At 39.1% G+C, this 18,477-nt stretch overlaps 1 protein-coding gene across 6 annotated transcripts; it reads left to right on the forward strand.

Annotated features, from left to right (window-relative positions):
• Positions 1-4,314: 4,314 nt before the first annotated feature.
• FUS (FUS RNA binding protein) lies at positions 4,315-15,006 on the forward strand. 6 transcript variants are annotated; one of them, XM_074281394.1, is made up of 15 exons: positions 4,315-4,417; positions 6,638-6,662; positions 6,749-6,903; positions 7,785-7,929; positions 8,068-8,255; positions 8,460-8,688; positions 10,327-10,361; positions 11,848-11,880; positions 12,360-12,463; positions 12,562-12,691; positions 12,944-13,045; positions 13,351-13,474; positions 14,137-14,237; positions 14,363-14,510; positions 14,805-15,006. In XM_074281394.1, the coding sequence occupies exons 1-15, from the start codon at positions 4,405-4,407 to the stop codon at positions 14,842-14,844; spliced, it is 1,572 nt and encodes a 523-aa protein (XP_074137495.1). In that variant the 5' UTR covers positions 4,315-4,404; the 3' UTR covers positions 14,845-15,006. The 6 variants fall into 6 exon arrangements, with proteins under 6 accessions (XP_074137495.1, XP_074137494.1, XP_074137497.1 ...); XM_074281393.1 differs by having other exon boundaries at positions 4,317-4,417; positions 12,357-12,463; XM_074281396.1 differs by having other exon boundaries at positions 4,318-4,417; positions 7,788-7,929; positions 12,357-12,463.
• The last annotated feature ends 3,471 nt before the right edge of the window (positions 15,007-18,477 follow it).

An 18,477-nucleotide genomic window follows, 5' to 3' on the forward strand; every position in this document is an offset into this window, starting at 1 on the left:
TTTCTGCATATAATAATATATATATATATATATATATATATATATATATATATATATATATATATATATATACATATATATATATAATAAATATGCTACTTTGCCACTTTCTCAAGTCAAGGATAAAAATATTGAACAGAACCATGGGCAAATCATACTTTATGTCTGTTTACTTAGTTATACAATGAAGCTAAAAGCTAACTCATCTAATTGGGATTTTTTTTTTTTTTTTTTGAGAGGCAACTGGATTAAGTGACTTTCCCAGGGTCACATACTAAGTGTTAAGTGTCTAAGGCTGGATTTGAACTCCAGTGTTTCTGACTTCAGGTCTGTACTTTATTTACTGTGACATCTCTCTGCTCCTCCCAATATTCATTTCTTAAAAGAGAATTTCAATTTGTGACATAGGATGGTTTACAAAGGAATACTTATTTCACAAGATATAATCACAAATATACAAAAATCTCTCATGGAGACCAAATCTTTCTCTTTGAATCACTTTAATCTCTAGGACTGGGAGAGTTTAAGGTGATAGGTTCTCATAGAACTCAGTTCCTGTTTCAAATCCACAACTCCTCTCAGGCTAAAAGTCCCTGGCATTCTGGTCTCTCAGAGCTTCCATGTTAGCCTGACTGATTGCATTATTTTTAATCCTCACTCCAAGATCTCCATGGCTGGATGTACTGGTCCTATGGGATGGAAGGGATGGAGGGAAAGAGGACAGTTCAGTGTCATTAGTTTTAAAAAAGCAGGTAACCAATTAAAGGATTACTCCTAGTCATGCAGTAGGGAACACATGATCTCCTCTAAATTGTACATGCTCAAAATTCCTCACATCTGATCAAATAATAATGAAAACAATTCTTAGTACTTAAAAGGTTTTACAGAACATTTTCTTTACAAAATATTATGAGTTTAATTCATTGTATAGGTGAAAATACAGATATAAAGTCTCAGTTGTCATGGTCTCATAGAGAATGAAGTGTCCAAGATGGGTTTAGAACTTGGAATTGACTTTTTACAATAGCATGTCACCTCTCATCCTTTGAATAACCTTTACAACTCTAGTCTTTAGTCAGGTGCCTTTGCTGACATATAATTATTATATATATTTACCTGAAATTTATGCCAATTTTATTTTTCCATTAAATTTTTCAAGTTCCTCCAATGCAAGAACAATATCCAGCTGATCTAGTTATCAGGCTTCACTGATTTTACTTCTTTTTAAATATTTTTTTCTTTTTTTTCAAGGTTACTTTTTTTTTTTTTTTTTTACTGACTTTCTCTTTCCCCTGAGAAAACCTTCTTATATATATAACTAATATTTAACTAAATAAATCAATATACTGGTTTTGTATAAAAGTTTATACATCATTCTATATAATCTATTACCTCATTCCTCCTCCCCCCCTTAAACTTTGGCTTCTGGTACCTCCTGGTCAGCAGCCTTCTGATCCTGAAAATATCTCTATCTCTTTGACTTTTCATTTGAATGGTGAGTTATTTTCCAAGATCACTGTTTCATATGGAGCCCAGGTCATTCATGATCACTTCAGCTTTGCTTTTGATTCTCTTACATCTCTGGAATGGCTACCTTCTCACTCTGAAGATGCTGCTCCTATTCATGATTCCTTCCTTAAGATCAGGAATATTCCAGGCATCCATACTCACATCAATTCTATCCTGGCTTCAACTCTTGAACTTACTTTCCATTTTGTGTAGGAATGTATCTCCTCAGTGTCCCCTTCCCCTATTTCCATCTCCCTTTTATGTATTATCTTCTCTTTTCAGAATGTAAGTTTCTTTAGAGTAGGAACTATCATTTGTGGACTTAATATTTTTATTCTCCATGTTTGGCATGGTGCCAGGTACATGGGAAATGTTTAACAAATGTTTTATCTTCTATTTATCTGTCTTTATTCACCATTAATAAGCTTTCTGAAGTCAGGATTGTTCAGCTGATGAGTTCTGAAATTAAGTATTTTATTTTATGTTATTGTCTAATTCTGCTTTGTATAAATCTTACTTTGCATAAATTCAAATAATCTCAAATGTCTTTGAATTCTTCATAGTCAGCAGTTTTGATGGCATAATTACAGTTAAAATACCATACTTTCTTTAGCCACTTCTAAATCTGATAGTCATTATTTCTGGCAAGTACTCTTAATAATTTTTTTGTTATATAAATATATGGGACCTTTCCCTTTGGTTTTATCTCCTTTGGGGTACATTCCAGTAGTAGTATTACTGTGTCAAGGGATATACACAGTTTAGTGACTTATGAGGCCTAATCCCAAATTGTTTTTGCCTAATAATTGGACCAAATTCATGGGTATATAATGCATTATCAGAACCTCTTTTCAGAACCCCTTATGTTTACTATTTTTCATCATTTGTGCTAATCTGGCAAGTATAATATGAAATCTTACAGTTGTTTTAATATAATAAGGAAATAAGTGCCTCTTATTTCCATTGATTTTCCTTGAGTGTATATCCCCTGTGAATAAAATTATGGCTAGGATTTATGAAATCTGCCTACCAGATTTTAGCAGTGTTCAATAACTTCTCCAATTCTATGAAGTGGACTTTCACTTCCTGTCTCCAGGTACAGGTTACCCTAAGGGTGCTCTGCATTCAAGCAGAAAAAGTAAAGGAGTGATTTAGTCAAGCATTTAATTCATACAATCAGTCCTCAGGCCTTGAGGTATAAGGGCTTACCGGCCTTTGGAGATCAAGTCTAGAGGTCTGCAATGAATGGATTTAAAAAATCTTTTATTCTTGCATCATAATTTTTTCCAAATATGTTAATTTCCTTTCCCCTGCCCAGAGAGCAATCGCTTGTAACATAGAATAAAAGAAAAAAAAAAAAAGTTCCTGTAAAGTTTAACATACAATCCAGGGTTCCAGGCTTCCTCCCATAAGAGAGGTAACATGGACTCAGTGTCATTTTTTAGAGGGCATGAAGGGGGGGGGGAGAGGATCTTTTTTTTTTTTGTTGGATGTCACAGCTCATTGCTTTCACCTCAGAGTAAAACTCCAGAGAAATCTCTAAAACAAGGCTTAGGGAAGGCTCATATTTAGGATGCTCCTCAAATATAGCTAACAAGCTTCCTTCTAGAAAAGATTATGAATGTACAGAAATTATTGAAGAACAACCATTTATTTCTTTCACCACAGAAGATACAAAAAGGATATCTATCTATGGATAATACAGAAAACAAAACAAAACAAATTGACATTTCAAATAACTCATTATACTCAAAGAAAACTTGCCTTTCACTCGCAGGGTGAGGGGAACCGGCTACGTATAGGTGTCAGAGTGTGTAGAGGGGGAAATTATGTTTTTGTTATTCCAGGTTATGGAGGAGGTGGTGGGGGGGGGCGATTGTCTTTAAGAATGTGCCGGTAAAAGCTAACAACTGGCTCCCTAAATGAACATTTTCTCAAATCTAAACAATCGGCAAAACAATAAATCAAGCTGGTTTGTAGCATTTGCCAAATGCCGGGGTGCAAATACTCAAATTGAATACTGAACAATCGGAAGCTGGCTCCGATACCCTCCAGACTGGGCAGGGGACTCCTGGGAGCTGAGGGTGTAGAACTTGGGGGGTGGTCCAAGGGGGGGGGGAATGTCGCTAGGGGCACAGGGAGTACGGTGCGGTTATGGAAATGTTACGGGGTGACTGTATGTAGGGGTTACAAGGCTGTGTTATGGGGGACCTGTTGTGTAGAAGTCATTGGCGCGTGTGTGTGGGACTGAGACCCCGAGACAGCAGGCCCCAGAGGAGGGCAGGGATGCTCAGCTCCCTGAGTCCATTGTAACCAGCGGTCTTCTGCTCAAGCGCACAGAGCAGCGGTTCCTCGCCTCCCGCCCCTGAAAGAGGGATGCGGGGGTGGGGTGATTGGCTACCTCCTCCTCCGCCCCAGCCGCCCGGCTCCGGAACTGGGCCTGCCTTCCTCCCCCTCAATCCTCACTAATGGTTCGTTCTCACACCGCTGTCACCCCTCCCCCTTCCCCTCCTCTTCCTTTCTTTTTGTGCCTTTGCTTCCAACCAAACCATTTTTCTATCCCAAGGGGGAGGCTTATAGATTTTCTAATAAGGATGAAATCATATTACCTCTAATGCCAAGTATAGGCAAAATGTTTTATCAAAACTCTTTGTATGGTTTATATTTTTCATCTCTTGTACTGATAGTCTCTCAAAGTTCCGAAAGTTTTATTCGTCCGGTTACCTCAGCTCTCCACCTCGTTCTAGACTTGGTACAGCCCTCTGCGGTGCGTAGGAGGAGGGGGAGGAGTACATAAGTTTCAGCACGGGGTGGGGCTTTTCAGTCCTCGAGGCGTCGGTGGTCGGCTGTCTTCTGTTTTCTGTTGCTCGGCAGCCGTTGTGCGCGTGCGCGGACATGGCTTCCAACGGTAAGAACTCGTGGGGGAGGTGAGCCGATCCTTGGTCACCTCGCGCGTAGCCTAGTTAGCATTCGGAGGGGCCCGGAGCCCTTTTTTGGGGCCCGGAGCCGTGAGGAAAGTAGTATGGCCGGATGGGTTGTGGCCTTGTCTGGGAGGAAGGGGTTTCATCCTCGCGCGGTCTAGGCGGGAAGTAAGCGGAGGGGGGTGGGCGGGGAGAAGAGGCCGCTGCCGCCATTTTGTCCCGTGGTCCTGGCGAGTTAGTGTGTAGAGCAGACTGGCAGCAATTTTTCTGTTATCTCCCCTTTATTTTGGGGAGCTAATATCTTGGCGACTTAAATGTAGGCCCCATAAAGCAGCGGAGGGGAACACCGTTCATTGCTTTCCTTCGCTGCTAGCTTTTCACTCCTTCCCGCTTTGTCGCAGTGCCGCATCCGGGCGACTCTGGTGCGCACGCGCTTTGGATCCACGCCCTGCCCGGGAGCAGAGGCCTTGTCTGGATGTGCGTGTCCCCTCGCCCACGGCCGGTTCCCAACCCGGTTTTTTCTTAGCTTTTCTCTAGGAACCTTCTCACTTAGGCCTCCTTCAGTGCTGTAGTTGCATTATTCTAATTCTTTCTCCACGCTATGGTCGAGGCTTTGCTCTTAAAGTGTGCAGCCACGCTGTTAGCCAGGGTGAGGAGGTTTGCAAAAGACCCGGTCCCTCGTTTCCCGCTAAGCAACGGTCCCAGCAAAATAACTTGTTGGATCGTGGAGATTCCGGCCCTTTTCTTTCTCGAACTCCTTTCCCGAAGTACTCACATCGTACTCTCCCCTCTAGCACTATGAAGGACGGCTTGTGATTAGTTTTATCCCATTCCTGGAACTTCCATTTATGAATGGAAAGAATTCTTTTTTTATTCTGAAAGAGCGAAATTCCTGTTCTCTGCTTCAGCTGTTCTTTGGTAATCAATGGTAATAATTCTTTAATTTCCCTGGACGTTGTAATTTAAGTCTCATTGCAATCCCATGAAAAGTAGGGCAGGTACTTAAAAATTATTAAAAGATTCAGGAAAATAAATTATCCACCCCAAGATTTGAGTGTCAGAGCCAGGACTAAAAAAAAAAAAAAAAAATGCCAACCAAAAAGCTGCTCACTTTGTACTTCTAATACAAAGCCTGGTTTCACATTTCTTAGAATGAAGTCATCTACTCCTTTGATTCTAAAAGGGTCTCAATCCCTTGAATTCAAAGAGTGTGAAATTGTTGGGAGAATATTTTTCTGAGCAGTTAAAGTTCATTAAAACATTTCTGGAATATTTCCTGCAGCATTTTCTTTTGTCTTTGTTTTGCTAATATTTCTTCATTTTTTGCTTTTGGTCAGGAATCATTGGGAATTCATTTTAAGAAATCTTTCACTGATATTTTTTGTTTTCACATTCATTTCCAAATCTTGCTTCATTTCTCTACCCCCAAAAGCATTCATTGAAACAAAGTATAAAATTGGGGGGGGTGTAAAAGATAAATTGGTAAAACCAACCAACAGCCTTCTTTCTATCCCCTCAAATCAGATAGTAATTTATTAATATCTACATGCATATTTTCTTAAACCTACAAAGAAACCAAATACATATTCTTTCTTTATTTTTTTTGGAAGGCATAACTTCTTGATTTGTTCACTTTATTCTACTTTAGTTAATATGAATTATACTTGTCTGAATTAACATTTTGTTGCCCATTTTTAATATCTTCATATACGTTATATATCTGTGTATATGTATATATGACTTTGGAATGTTTCTCTGACATAGACATAGGTGTGTTTTTCATTAACTTTCTGGAACTGTTTAGCATCTCTAGTCTTAAAATGAAGGAATTTTTTTAACTTAGTCTTTTGAGTGACTGATTTTTTTTCTCCCCCCTTTTTTTCATTTTGCTTTTTTGAGGTTAAATTTTAATTTAGTAAATTTTTCCTTTTCCCAGTTACATGTAAACAGTTTTTTACATTTCTTTCTAAAACTTTTGAGCTCTAGTCTCCCTTCTCCCCACCCCCTGTAAGAAAGTACATGAAGTTATATAAAAACATTTCCATAAGCATGTTGTGAAAGAAAACATCTCCCTCCCCCTCAAAAAATAAAGTAGAAAAAAATAATGCGCTTCTGAGATTAAATTTTTTTGAAATACATGGGAGGTTGTCTGGATGGTATGTGTATATAATAAAGAATAATTTGCCTTTTTTCTGCCCTTTTTACAGAGTACACTCAGCCAGCCACACAAAGGTGAGTATGGCAACAAAAAGAAAACACTGGTGGCAGGATGTGCATGTTCAGTTTTCATTTTGTTGATAATCATGTTCTTTTTCTAGCTATGGGGCTTACCCTACCCAGCCTGGACAAGGGTATTCCCAACAGAGCAGTCAGCCCTATGGCCAACAGAGCTATAGTGGTTATGGCCAGTCAGCTGATACCTCAGGTTATGGTCAGAGCAGCTATGGCTCCTCCTATGGACAAACCCAGAACAGTAAGTTACTAGCTTATTCTGGATACCTATCTGAACTCAATTAGAATCAGTATTTTAGATTTCAAAGGAATTTAATAGTTTGACTTTTCCAAAAATTCAAAAACCTTTTTGTTGTGTGTTTTCATTTTTTTTATAGTCTCAAAAATCACTCCTTCATCAACTCCCAAGTGTAATACACTGCGATTTCCTTATATTTCTTAAATGTATTATCATTTAGTGGTTTTTTTTAAATTTCTCCTTCATTATTAAAAGATAAAGATTTTATAGGTTCTCATCTACCCAAGTGGATAAAGATTAATTTCCTTTAGATGTGGTTTGATATTGCTCACACAACTCATGGTTCCACTTTCAAAGAACTTTTAACTTGGGCAATACTTAATGTGTGATGAAGTGTAACTGACCACTTGTTTAGGAGATGTTTTTAGTGTATAAGGAGCAGGCACTAGGTTGAAATAAGGAACAGAAAGAAATTTAAAAGTCCAGATAAGGGATTATTTATAATAGAATGTGAATGTGGATGTATAATGGCTTTGGAGTAGTTATGTTGAAAGGGAATTAAAAAAAGCTTCCTGCCAGAGAAATCAAATAATTACTAAATTACTAAATAATTCTTTTTTTAAAATTTCATATTTAATTTTCCCAAATACAGGGAAAGATAGTTTTCATTCTTTTTTCCATATTTTTCCCCTCCCCAAGACAGCAAGTAATCTGACACAAGTTAAATGTGTGCAATTCTTTTTGTCATGATGTATAAAATCAGACAGGAAGGGGAAAAGCCATGAGAAAGAAAGTAAATATTTTTGACCCGCTTATTTCTTTTCTAGGTTCAACATGGTTTTTGATCTTTGAAAAACATGGATTTTGTTTTTTTCCCCTTTCAGCAGGCTATGGTACCCAATCAGCTCCCCAAGGATATGGTTCAGCCAGTGGCTATGGCAGTAGCCAAAGTTCCCAACCTTCTTATGGTCAGCAGTCATCCTATCCTGGCTACAGCCAACAGCCAGCTCCTAGCAGCACTTCAGGAAGGTGAGTTTGGAGAAAGAAGTTAAGATTGAGTGTACATTATTGCATTAAGGATAACATGGGATTAAAAGGTAGAACAATTGAAATGGAGATGAGGAACAATTATACAGGTTTTGATTTATTTTCTTTGCTTTTCTGTAGCTATGGTAGCAGTTCCCAGAGCAGTAGCTATGGACAGCCCCAGAGTGGGGGATATGGTCAGCAGTCTGGTTATGGTGGACAACAAAGTTCCTATGGACAGCAGCAAAGCTCCTACAATCCCCCTCAAGGATATGGCCAGCAGAACCAGTATAACAGCAGCAGTGGGGGCGGTGGAGGGGGTGGTGGAGGTAAGACACTCACCTTTATCCCATGCCAACGAAATTTTCTAAGGATCTGTATTCCTCTGCCTTACCACATCTGTTGTTGGTCCTAAAATTGAGTGTGGTCGGAATGTTTGAAAGTTTGCATTATGTTCCCCAAGTTCACCTTTAACCTAAGGGTTTTGAATCACCTTCTGCCTAGAATCTAGTATCCTCCTTTCTTCCTAACAGGTAGCTATGGCCAAGATCAATCATCTATGAGTGGTGGTGGTGGCTATGGCAACCAGGACCAGAGTGGCGGTGGTAGCAGCAGCAGCTATGGGGGTGGCCAGCAGGACCGTGGGGGAAGAGGACGAGGTGGCGGAGGCGGCAGCGGCAGTGGCGGTGGCTACAACCGTAGCAGTGGTGGCTATGAACCCAGAGGTCGTGGAGGTGGCCGTGGAGGCAGAGGTGGCATGGGGTAGGTGTCTTGTGGGGAGCTAGGGAATAATTTTTAAATGGGTGGTAAGGGTTGCATGGTTCTGTTTCCCTTTGCTCAAGTTTAGTCCCCAGGGATGCATGGGATTTGGGGGGGGGGTTTGGTTTGGGGGAAAAGTGGCTATCTGATCATTTACCCTTTGATAGTTTAATTTGGGGGGGGGAATCTAGGGTAGGTGTTCATGCCTTTATCTTCCCATGACCCTACTGAACAAAAGGTGAGAAGAAACTTAAGTTTCATCTCCAGGGGAAAATATGGATTTAAATGGTCTGGATTGTAGTTACTATGTATGCTCTTATTGGGAAGGATTTGCCCAGCCCTTGGCAGAAATTATAGAGAGGGATGGAATCTTCCTCTGCCAGGAAATGAGGGTGGGGACTCTTCTGTTATACCTATCATCCCACATGGCCTTTATCTTCTGAAGAGTTGGTTGATAAGAATCCCCAACAATTGACTGATCCTGATCACTATGTGTGTGACCTTATAACTGGAATTAGCTGTGTTCACTGAGTTGCAGGCCTTAGAGCAAATGCTCTTGACACAGTGGTCTCCGGTCTTATTCACTTTCCCCTTCTCCCTTGGCTGCTTTCTTTCTTGAATATTATCAGTGTGTCAGACTGGATTTCCCTTCTCCCTTTCCCACATAGTTTCTTTAAAGCAAAACCTCAGACTTGACATTAAAAACATCTGTCAGACCTGGTGATAACATGGTCCCGAGTGACCCCACTGTCTCAGTGTCTTTTGAAACTGGGGAAAAATTGTCAGTGTGTTTTTGTCATAAAAGAAAAAACAAACAAAAACAAAACAAAACTTTTGAGTTGTACTTACCAGGTAAGTATTTTTCATGGGTGGGTGGGGGCAATTAAACCATCCAAAAACAGGAAATCTGTGTGTTTGATGCAAAACTTAAAAAAAAAAAAAAGCAACTGTTAATGTGACTGTTAACTTGCTCTGCATTTTATGTGCCACAGGTATGAAAGGTGACATTGCAAATACTCCGCTCTTCTCACAGTGTAGAAGGGGTGACCCCTGGGGGGGGAAAAGACCAAAAACAGCTCAGTAGTTAGGATAGGGCTTAGCTAAGAGTTTGTCTCGCTTTAAGGGGAAATCGCCTTTGGTTTTGACTTCATGAATGGGGGTTGGGTTTGCTTGCTGCTTTCAAAGCAAAAGTACAAAAAAATCACTTGTGTTCAGGGCTATCCAAGCCCGGTGTGAAGTGTCTTCTGGGTAAATTGGGGACAGGGTTTTTAAACCAACTTCTCGGTTTGTCGAAACCACTTACTACAAGAGGAAAAAAAACCAACTGCCACATCGGAAGAACGACAAAGGAAAATGGGTCATTTTTTTCAGAGGAAATGGAGATTATACATATATAAAAACCATAAAACAAAAAACCAAAACTTTAAACTGTGTCTGAGAAACTGCACACATGTGTGTGACATGCTCAAAGGTCAGATTGAGGGGTGGTCAGGAAGGAATGTATCTTAGTAGCCACTTGTTTCTTCTCCCAAAACAAATATCCACATTGGGGAGAGTGTACCAAAAAACAAAAAATCCCCCAAACACCCTGTTGTAGCCGTTGGAAGCTTCATGTCCTTTCTTCTAACTTGTCTTCTCCAGCGGAAGTGACCGTGGTGGCTTCAATAAATTTGGTGGTAAGTGAACAGAGTTTCCAAAATTCCCAACCCCCGGCAATGCTTTGTCTGATTGTTCATTTGCAGATGTCTTCGTGTTTTTTTAAGTGTCAAAGGTTTGAAGTGTCCAGAATCACCTCCAGCAGGGTTGGGATAGAGTGCCACCTACTGCCAGATTGTGTTATAACCTCTGGAGAGGGTGAAACAGTTGCCTGGTACCAAATTGGTCTGACTGGCTGACTTTTCTCAAAGGGTTGAGGATGTCAAATAGACTTGGAAGGAGGGTGGGTTATTATAAGAACACCCTTTTAAGGACAACTTATGAGATCCTCTGGAGAGAATGTGATAATATGGTGCCAAACTGGCTTTAGGATCTTTTGACCTGTGTTTCTGAGGTTAGAAGAATATTCAACAACTTAAATGTCTTAACTTCTGGGGGAGGGCTATGAAACACTTGCCTGAAATAGAAGGTGTATATTTTATTTAGGTACTGAATGGTATTACCCAATTGTAAGATATGTACTCTAGCTTTCCCCAGGTGGAACTAGCAGCTAGTTTGGGAAGGAAGGTGTGGACTACTTCAGGAAAACTGAGTGTATGTGTGGCTCATGGGAAATAACCAGGTCTTTAAAAAAAAAAATAATGTGACTTCATGTAAAAAAAAAAAAAAAAAGGAAATTTTAAAAGTCTCCCATTAAGCTGGAAACTTTCTGGTCTGGTTGACACATGGTTTCTTGAATTGTCACTCAACGTTTAAAACCAAAGGCTCATGTGTTTATGAATTAGGTGTGCATTCAGTGTGTATATGATTTTTTTTTTGTACATGGTGAATTCAGATAAATACTGGTCACAATGGTCTCTGGAAAGAAATAGAGGCTGTAAACATGGAAATCCAAGATTTTTCTGGTCTGTTCCCTGGGACATGCTATTTTAAAATACACACAGATATTATATGAATGTATGTGGCTTGGGAAAACTTTACATGGTTTAAGAAAATGGTTCCTAAAAGCTGAAGCAATAGTAAATGGTTTCAAGAGGGGAAATATCTTGGTTTAAAAGTTTTGGAGAAGTTGGATGCGCATCATGCGCCGGTGGTGAATGCTCTCATCTCTCTGGGTTGAGAGAATGGGGCTAAGCTTAATAGCATTTGGTCTGGTAAATACAGTGGGGTTCCTTCCCCCTCTCCCCCAAACAGCCTGTGCTGAGATTTCCCAGCCTGTGCTGGGGAGGCATTGTTTCTAAAGTGTGGAGTTACCCCTGTGGGGCTCAGGTTACAGATCTTAAAAGACAGGGAGGGGTTTGTCTCCTCCCCAGCCCTGCTCAGGGTTTTCTCCTCTGGGCACCAAACCCAGGACAGGGTTTGGGGTGAGGCTGTGAGCACATAAACCTGGTTACAGTTTGCAAGAGTGTGTTTGGATTTGGTGTTTTTGTCTGACTTTTGCATTTCTGTTCATCTCTCCTAACTAATGGGTATCTTGTTTTCCTTTTTTTTTCCATGTCATTGAAGGGCCCAGGGACCAAGGATCACGCCATGATTCAGGTAAGCCACAAGTCATAACAAATGGGGGGTTGGAAGTTAACAAAGTAGAGCAGATCCTTAGTGGTTTGGTTTTCCATATTGGAAAGTATTTCTGGGAACAAAGTAGGTAACTAAAATTGTGGGGTTAAGGGCTTCCTGTGTGGCTCCCTCCCCATTTGGTGAAATTTAAGGGGGTAAAAGGGCCAATGAAATGAACTCATAATTTTCTGGTATAGAGTAAGAAAAAGTTTGAATAGAGGAAAAAATATCTTTCTAATATAATGAATACAGCATGATGGTTAAGGGAGAGTAAAAGTAAACTATTTGAATGGAGTCAGCTTAATTTCAGTTAACATTTTCCCCTTGTATTTAAATTGCATTCTCTTAAGGTGGGAACCTCTTGCATGTTGGAGCAAATTAAATAGGAAGTGTTTAATTTTTTCTTTTGTCTCATTTCTTTCCTGCAATTTTTTTTGTGTGTGTATAAATTTTCCTAGCAGAACAGGATAATTCTGATAATAACACCATCTTCGTCCAAGGCTTGGGTGAGAATGTTACCATTGAGTCTGTGGCAGATTACTTCAAGCAAATTGGCATTATTAAGGTACTAGAGGGAGCATAATAGAATGGAGAAAGACACCTGGTATCTAGGAGAAAGCTGAGTACAGATTTTGGGAGAATTTTATATTTTTTTTCTTTTAGACCAATAAGAAGACTGGGCAGCCTATGATCAACTTGTATACAGATAGGGAGACAGGAAAACTGAAAGGAGAAGCTACAGTATCATTTGATGATCCCCCCTCTGCCAAGGCGGCCATTGATTGGTTTGATGGTGAGTATGCAGGAAAATGACAAAATGACTCACATCTTAAATCTAAATTATGCTTAGTTACTGGTTATTAAATCCAACAGACTGTAAATACTTTTCCTATTTTCTTGGCTTGATTATTTTGTCTTCAAGCATAGAAATCAAAGCTTCCTTTTTTAGTTCTGGGTACATAGAAATACTTGCTAATTAGTAAATGTTTTGAAAAAGTAACCTATGTTTGAGATTATTGTACTTAGATTTTTCTATTTCTCTTAGGCAAAGAATTTTCTGGAAACCCGATTAAAGTGTCTTTTGCTACACGAAGAGCAGACTTCAACAGAGGAGGTGGCAATGGCCGTGGTGGCCGTGGGCGTGGAGGTGAAGCTAATATTTAATAAAGGATGAATAATTCATAATGGGAGATTTGGCATGGAACATAGGTCAAGGCAGTTTTTGATTCTGAAGTTGCTTAGTAGAGAGATTCTTGGATGTGTGTATTATAACATATATACTATGTGTCATATATGCTAAAAGGGGATAGGAGATAAAGATTATTTTGGGAAGTAATTACTACAAACAAGAATTAAAATAGGGAAATTCTTTAATAGCTCATTAGTGGTATGAGATGTTCACAAGTTGGGGCAAGACAAAACTAATTATCTTTCCCTAACTTTTCTTTGTAGGACCCATGGGCCGTGGAGGCTTTGGAGGTGGTGGCAGTGGTGGTGGCAGCCGAGGCGGATTTCCTAGTGGAGGAGGTGGTGGTGGAGGGCAGCAACGAGCTGGAGATTGGAAGTGTCCTAATCCGTGAGTAAAAACTTTAAAATCCTTATTTAAGGATTCTCTCCTGGGAATAATGGCAAACTATTGTTCAATTCTTTAGTAATAGTATTTCATTTTACTTTTTTTGCCCTTCTGAAGGGCTGAATCCCTTCTTTATGGTCTTTTAAAATCTGTATTCCTATCACTTAGCAAAAGGAGTGGTACACTAAGTATTAAAGCTTTTTTATTTATTAAGGTTTTTTTCTTCTTTTTCTTTTCTTTTTGAGGCTGAGGTTAAGTGACTTGCCCAGGGTCACACAGCTAGGAAGTGTTGTGTCTGAGGGCAGATTTGAACTCAGGTCCTCCTGAATTCAGGGCTGGTGCTCTATCCACTACGCCACCTAGCTGCCCCCATTAAGCTTTTTTTCCTTTTTAAGCTTATTTCTTTTGGTATCTACAAATCAGTTGTAGAGCCAAGGCAACACAGCCTTTTATTCTTTTTGGTGAGGCAATTGGGGTTAAGTGACTTGCTCAGGATTACTTAGTAAGGGTTAAGTATCTAGTAAGACTGGATTTGAACTCCATTGGCCAGTACTCTTTATCTACTGTGCCATATAGCTGCCCCTGTTCATTAAACTCTTAATCACTGAAATAGCAAACTCCCTCAACTCTTAAAAAATGTATATTTCTACCACTTTTATCCTCAGCACCTGTGAGAATATGAACTTTTCTTGGAGAAATGAGTGTAACCAGTGTAAGGCACCTAAACCTGATGGACCTGGAGGGGGACCTGGAGGCTCTCATATGGGTAAGGGTTGTAAGGGGAGTGGGGGTGGGGGGGGAAGATTTGGTCTGGTGAAAGGGGAAAGGGAGAGATGACAGAATGGGAGGAACACATTAAGTCCTTTTCCCTTATTCAATTTTTATTTTCAGGGGGAAATTTTGGAGATGATCGGAGAGGTGGCAGAGGTGGCTATGACCGTGGAGGGTACCGAGGCAGAGGCGGGGACCGTGGGGGATTCCGAGGGGGCCGGGGTGGAGGGGACAGAGGTGGCTTTGGACCTGGCAAGATGGACTCAAGGTGAGTAACTTGAGTTATTAAGGGAGTTGTGATTTTTGGAGTGGGATTGTAAGAAACAGATTTTAATCATGTTTTAAAAAGTTAAGAACCTATGTGAGGAAAGCCAAGACACATCCTCATTCCTCATACCCTATCTGGGTCTTTATCCTGGAATGGGAGAGGGTAAAGGGTGGAGAGGGAAGGATTACTCAAAAAAGATTAAGCACATAGTCCCATTGATAGTGCAGGGAACAGAAATGAAGATGACAATGATTCCTTTTAGTAATGGTGATTTTTGATTTTGATTCTTAACAGGGGTGAACACAGACAAGACAGACGGGAGAGGCCATATTAGCCTGATTCAGGCATCTCTGGACCATCTTTCCTTCCAGATCCTACTGTTGATCCCTTTATTTTGTAACCTATCCATGCAGCTCCCTATCCTTGTTTTGTGTCGGACTTTGTAATTGTAACCATGCCCCCAGCTCCCATTAAATGCCATTGTTTTAGTTATCAAGTTCTTGTTCCTCTCATGGAAGAGAGGAGTAGGGATACTCCCTGTCCATTTCTTCCCCATTTCTTAGCTACCTACCTGAGCTAGGTAAGTATCTGAGGCAGAAAATCATAGGTTGGACTACCATTTAAGAGGAAAATATGACTAATCAAACCCCTTTTTTCAACAACTGTAATTTCCTCATCAGCATTTGCTTAGACATCTTTCTGTCTCAATTTCAGACCTCTAAAGGCTTTTTACAAAGCTGTTAAATTAGGGTTTTGTGTGCATATTAGGATAACAAGCTCTTAAGTTGGGACAAAATGATTTTTAGACCATCTGGTCAGGATGGGCATTTCTTTTAACTGAGATGCATAACTTTACATGATGGTGGCAGGAGACCCCCAGAAAGATTTGGAGAGTTACTTAATTGGATTTGAATAATTTATATATTGTTTCATATAGGCCTTTCCTGCTTTTTTTGATAGCGTGTTTTTTTTTTTTTCCCCTTTTTTTGGAGCATTAGATAAGGCAAGGAGAAACTTTCCTTGGCTCTTCATGTTTAGGGCAGGGGGAGGGTTATGGTATCTGAGATGGGCATGAAAAATGGTCTCTTCTACCTGGATTCCTGCTATGTGTATATTCCTTGGACAGAAAAAGTTGTCCTTATAAGAACAATCTGTCTTATACTTTCTCATTCCTTGACTGAGCATTCTATTTCAGCAGAGCTTAGAAAAAGGCACAATTGAGGACAGGAATAGATATGATTATCATTTACTTGAACTTGAAATATTTTCCTTAAATGAAATTACTACCATTTTTACTTTCATGATTACACAATAGAGAAATGTTCCTCTTTAGCAAGCAATAATTGAACCTTTTGAAGAAAGGGTTTCATAATTGAAAAATTGTCTAATCATTTTAACTTGGAAATGACAGTGAAGGTTCAGGTAGTTATGGCTATTGGAAAGGTAAGGAATAAATATTATCTGTAGAGCTAAACTCAATGCAAAGATTTTGAAGTCTGCACTTTAAAACTGCAATTGGGGAAGGAAAAGAATGAAAACCAGGGTATCTGGCTCCTAGCATTTATCAGATTTACTTACATCCCAGTCCCATCTGTGGTAACCGTTGTGATATTGAAAATGAATCAGAATTTGGAGGATTTAAGTACTTGAATAAAAATTCCTGGTAGGTGTATACCTTAAAGAAAAATGAGTTAACTGAAGGAAGACCACCTGGGAGTCAGTTGAGAGCCAAATCCTTCCAATCTATAGAAGTGATTTAGGGATTCAGTTTGTACTGTGGGGTTAGAAGTTAGGCTCTAAATTCATATCATTTTGCTTTGAGATCAATTACCAATCTCTTCTGTGCCATCCTTAACAGTCTTGCCTTTTTTGGATAACTTAAAGAGGAACACAACTGTTAATATACCTAACTGAGACAAAGTTCTGGATGTCTTCCTCTAGTTTGGTGGGTCACATTGTTATAATCAATTTACCAGTGCTTTTTTCTAATCCTTGAATACTGTCATCCTCAAAATTGAGAATTCCTGTTTGTCCCAGTACTCTGTACGTGAAAAGTACAAGTTCATATTCCCTGGGATGAAACGAATTAATACATGAGTGTTTCAAGGTTAACTTTTATTTTTACTGCAGGTTAAAAATAAGTCAGACCTTGAAGTAATACTGCTGTTTTATTAATCTATCCTATGGTATGCCTCTGCTTGTCAGGGACCTTCCTAAAACAACTAAAACTACAGATAATTTTCCAGGTGGGGTCAGAAGGGAAATAGATAAATTCTTGCCTGCCTTTTTGCAACTTTTTTTTTCTTTTTTCTTTTTTTTTAGTTTTGTCAATTAAAAATCTGTTCTTTCCCCACCTCTTTCTCCCTCTTCTTGGGAAGAATGTAACAAGTATAGTTGAAAAAAAATTGAAATCTTCTCTCCCCTCAACATTCCTCCCCACCCAAAAAAAAAAATCCTTCCCATCCTGGTCTTTTGGGTAGGAGACAAGAAATTTGAGAATCAATTCCCCAGGCTGGGAGGTAGTTAGCTACAGGAAAGGTCCCTTACCATTGTTTCAGATAACTTAGGAACACTTGTTTTATCTGTATGGCTATTGGCTGTCTTAAATTATAGGGAAGGTGGGTTTTTTTGTTTTAAATTTCCTATGTTACATTTGACTTGGATTTTGAAGTCAGTCAAAACCCCCAGGTCATTTTTATATTAACAGTGTATCAGGAAATTAGTTTATAACTTTTATTTCCTTAAAATTCAACTTTTTAGAGGTATTCCTGTAGTCTCTGGAGAACCCATTGATCACTATTTTTGCCATTCAGTTGGTTCTGAATCTATCCAATTATCATTTGGGTATTCCCAGATCTTTAGAATATCACATTGGGATATAGGTGGGCTAAGATATTCCCACATCCAGTGAACTAGTGAGTAAGTCTGTTTAAAAGGAGGATATTAGTCTGGCTTGATTTTAAAACGTTTTGTATCGGTCATGTTCTTTCTGCCAAACCTCCAGATTGAAATCTTTTGGCAAGAACAACTTGTATACAAACCTACTCAATGTTGTGGCTTGTCATAAGAGTTCAATGACTGCTATGGTGAAGTTATTCCATAGGATCTATGTTAGTTTTTCCATTAAAAGTTAGTGTATTTAGGGATCTTTTGAATTTAGTGCTAAACAGTTTTTATATTCTGGGTTCTGCATCATTCCATACGCATTTTGTTAGGTTTCTTTGCATTTGTCATTAATATTTGAACACATTCCCATTTGATGGGCACATTTTGCTTCTGTTAACCATGAAGTTAATGCAGTAAATATTGTATATGTTAAACATTTGCCTTCTGGAAAATAAGTTTTTCATATCCATGTTCCCTGTTGTGGAACTTAGTTGGCATTATAGTGAACTTAACCCTACCTCATGGGATCATTGTTCTTTATTCAAAAAATAATTGATGTGGGCTCTTAACATTGATTTAGTGGCATATTCTTTCCCCCCCTCACCTATTCAGCAAGCCATCCCTTACATTGAAAACAGGAAAACTTAATACTTGGTAATATTAATGACTGCACAGCTCCTCTTCAACTGTGCCCAGATGTATACTATATATTAACTGGTTCATAGAACTTTTCTGCTATATTTTTTTGAAGGTCACTTCTGACTTCATTTATGACTACCATTTGCTTAAAAGTTCAACTATTCCCATATATAACTAATGTGATTCAAGTTTGATTTTGTATTAAGATAAATAGGTTGTCTCCTATCTCGCAAATTTTGAGTTTATTCAACTTTTCCCCCTCTTATAAGTACATTTGCTAGATCCTTTGTGGAATATTTGAAAACAAGAAATCGGGTTGGCTTGCAGGGAATTTTCACACTAATCAATCCAACAAAACATTTTCCATCTTGAATAGAAGCAAAATAGATAATGGCTTAGTTTTCTTTTTTCTTTGCATTGCCCTCAAGATGAAAACAAAACA

The sequence above is a fragment of the Sminthopsis crassicaudata genome, chromosome 1 (assembly GCF_048593235.1).
Source record: "Sminthopsis crassicaudata isolate SCR6 chromosome 1, ASM4859323v1, whole genome shotgun sequence".
Taxonomy (NCBI): Eukaryota; Metazoa; Chordata; class Mammalia; order Dasyuromorphia; family Dasyuridae; genus Sminthopsis; species Sminthopsis crassicaudata.

Excerpts from the sequence above, each read along its gene's own strand:
- FUS (XM_074281393.1), top strand. Across the intron at positions 8,689-10,326 it reads GGAGGCAGAGGTGGCATGGG|CGGAAGTGACCGTGGTGGCT; the intron begins GTAGGTGTCTTG and ends TGTCTTCTCCAG. Across the intron at positions 13,046-13,350 it reads TGGTGGCCGTGGGCGTGGAG|GACCCATGGGCCGTGGAGGC; the intron begins GTGAAGCTAATA and ends TTTTCTTTGTAG.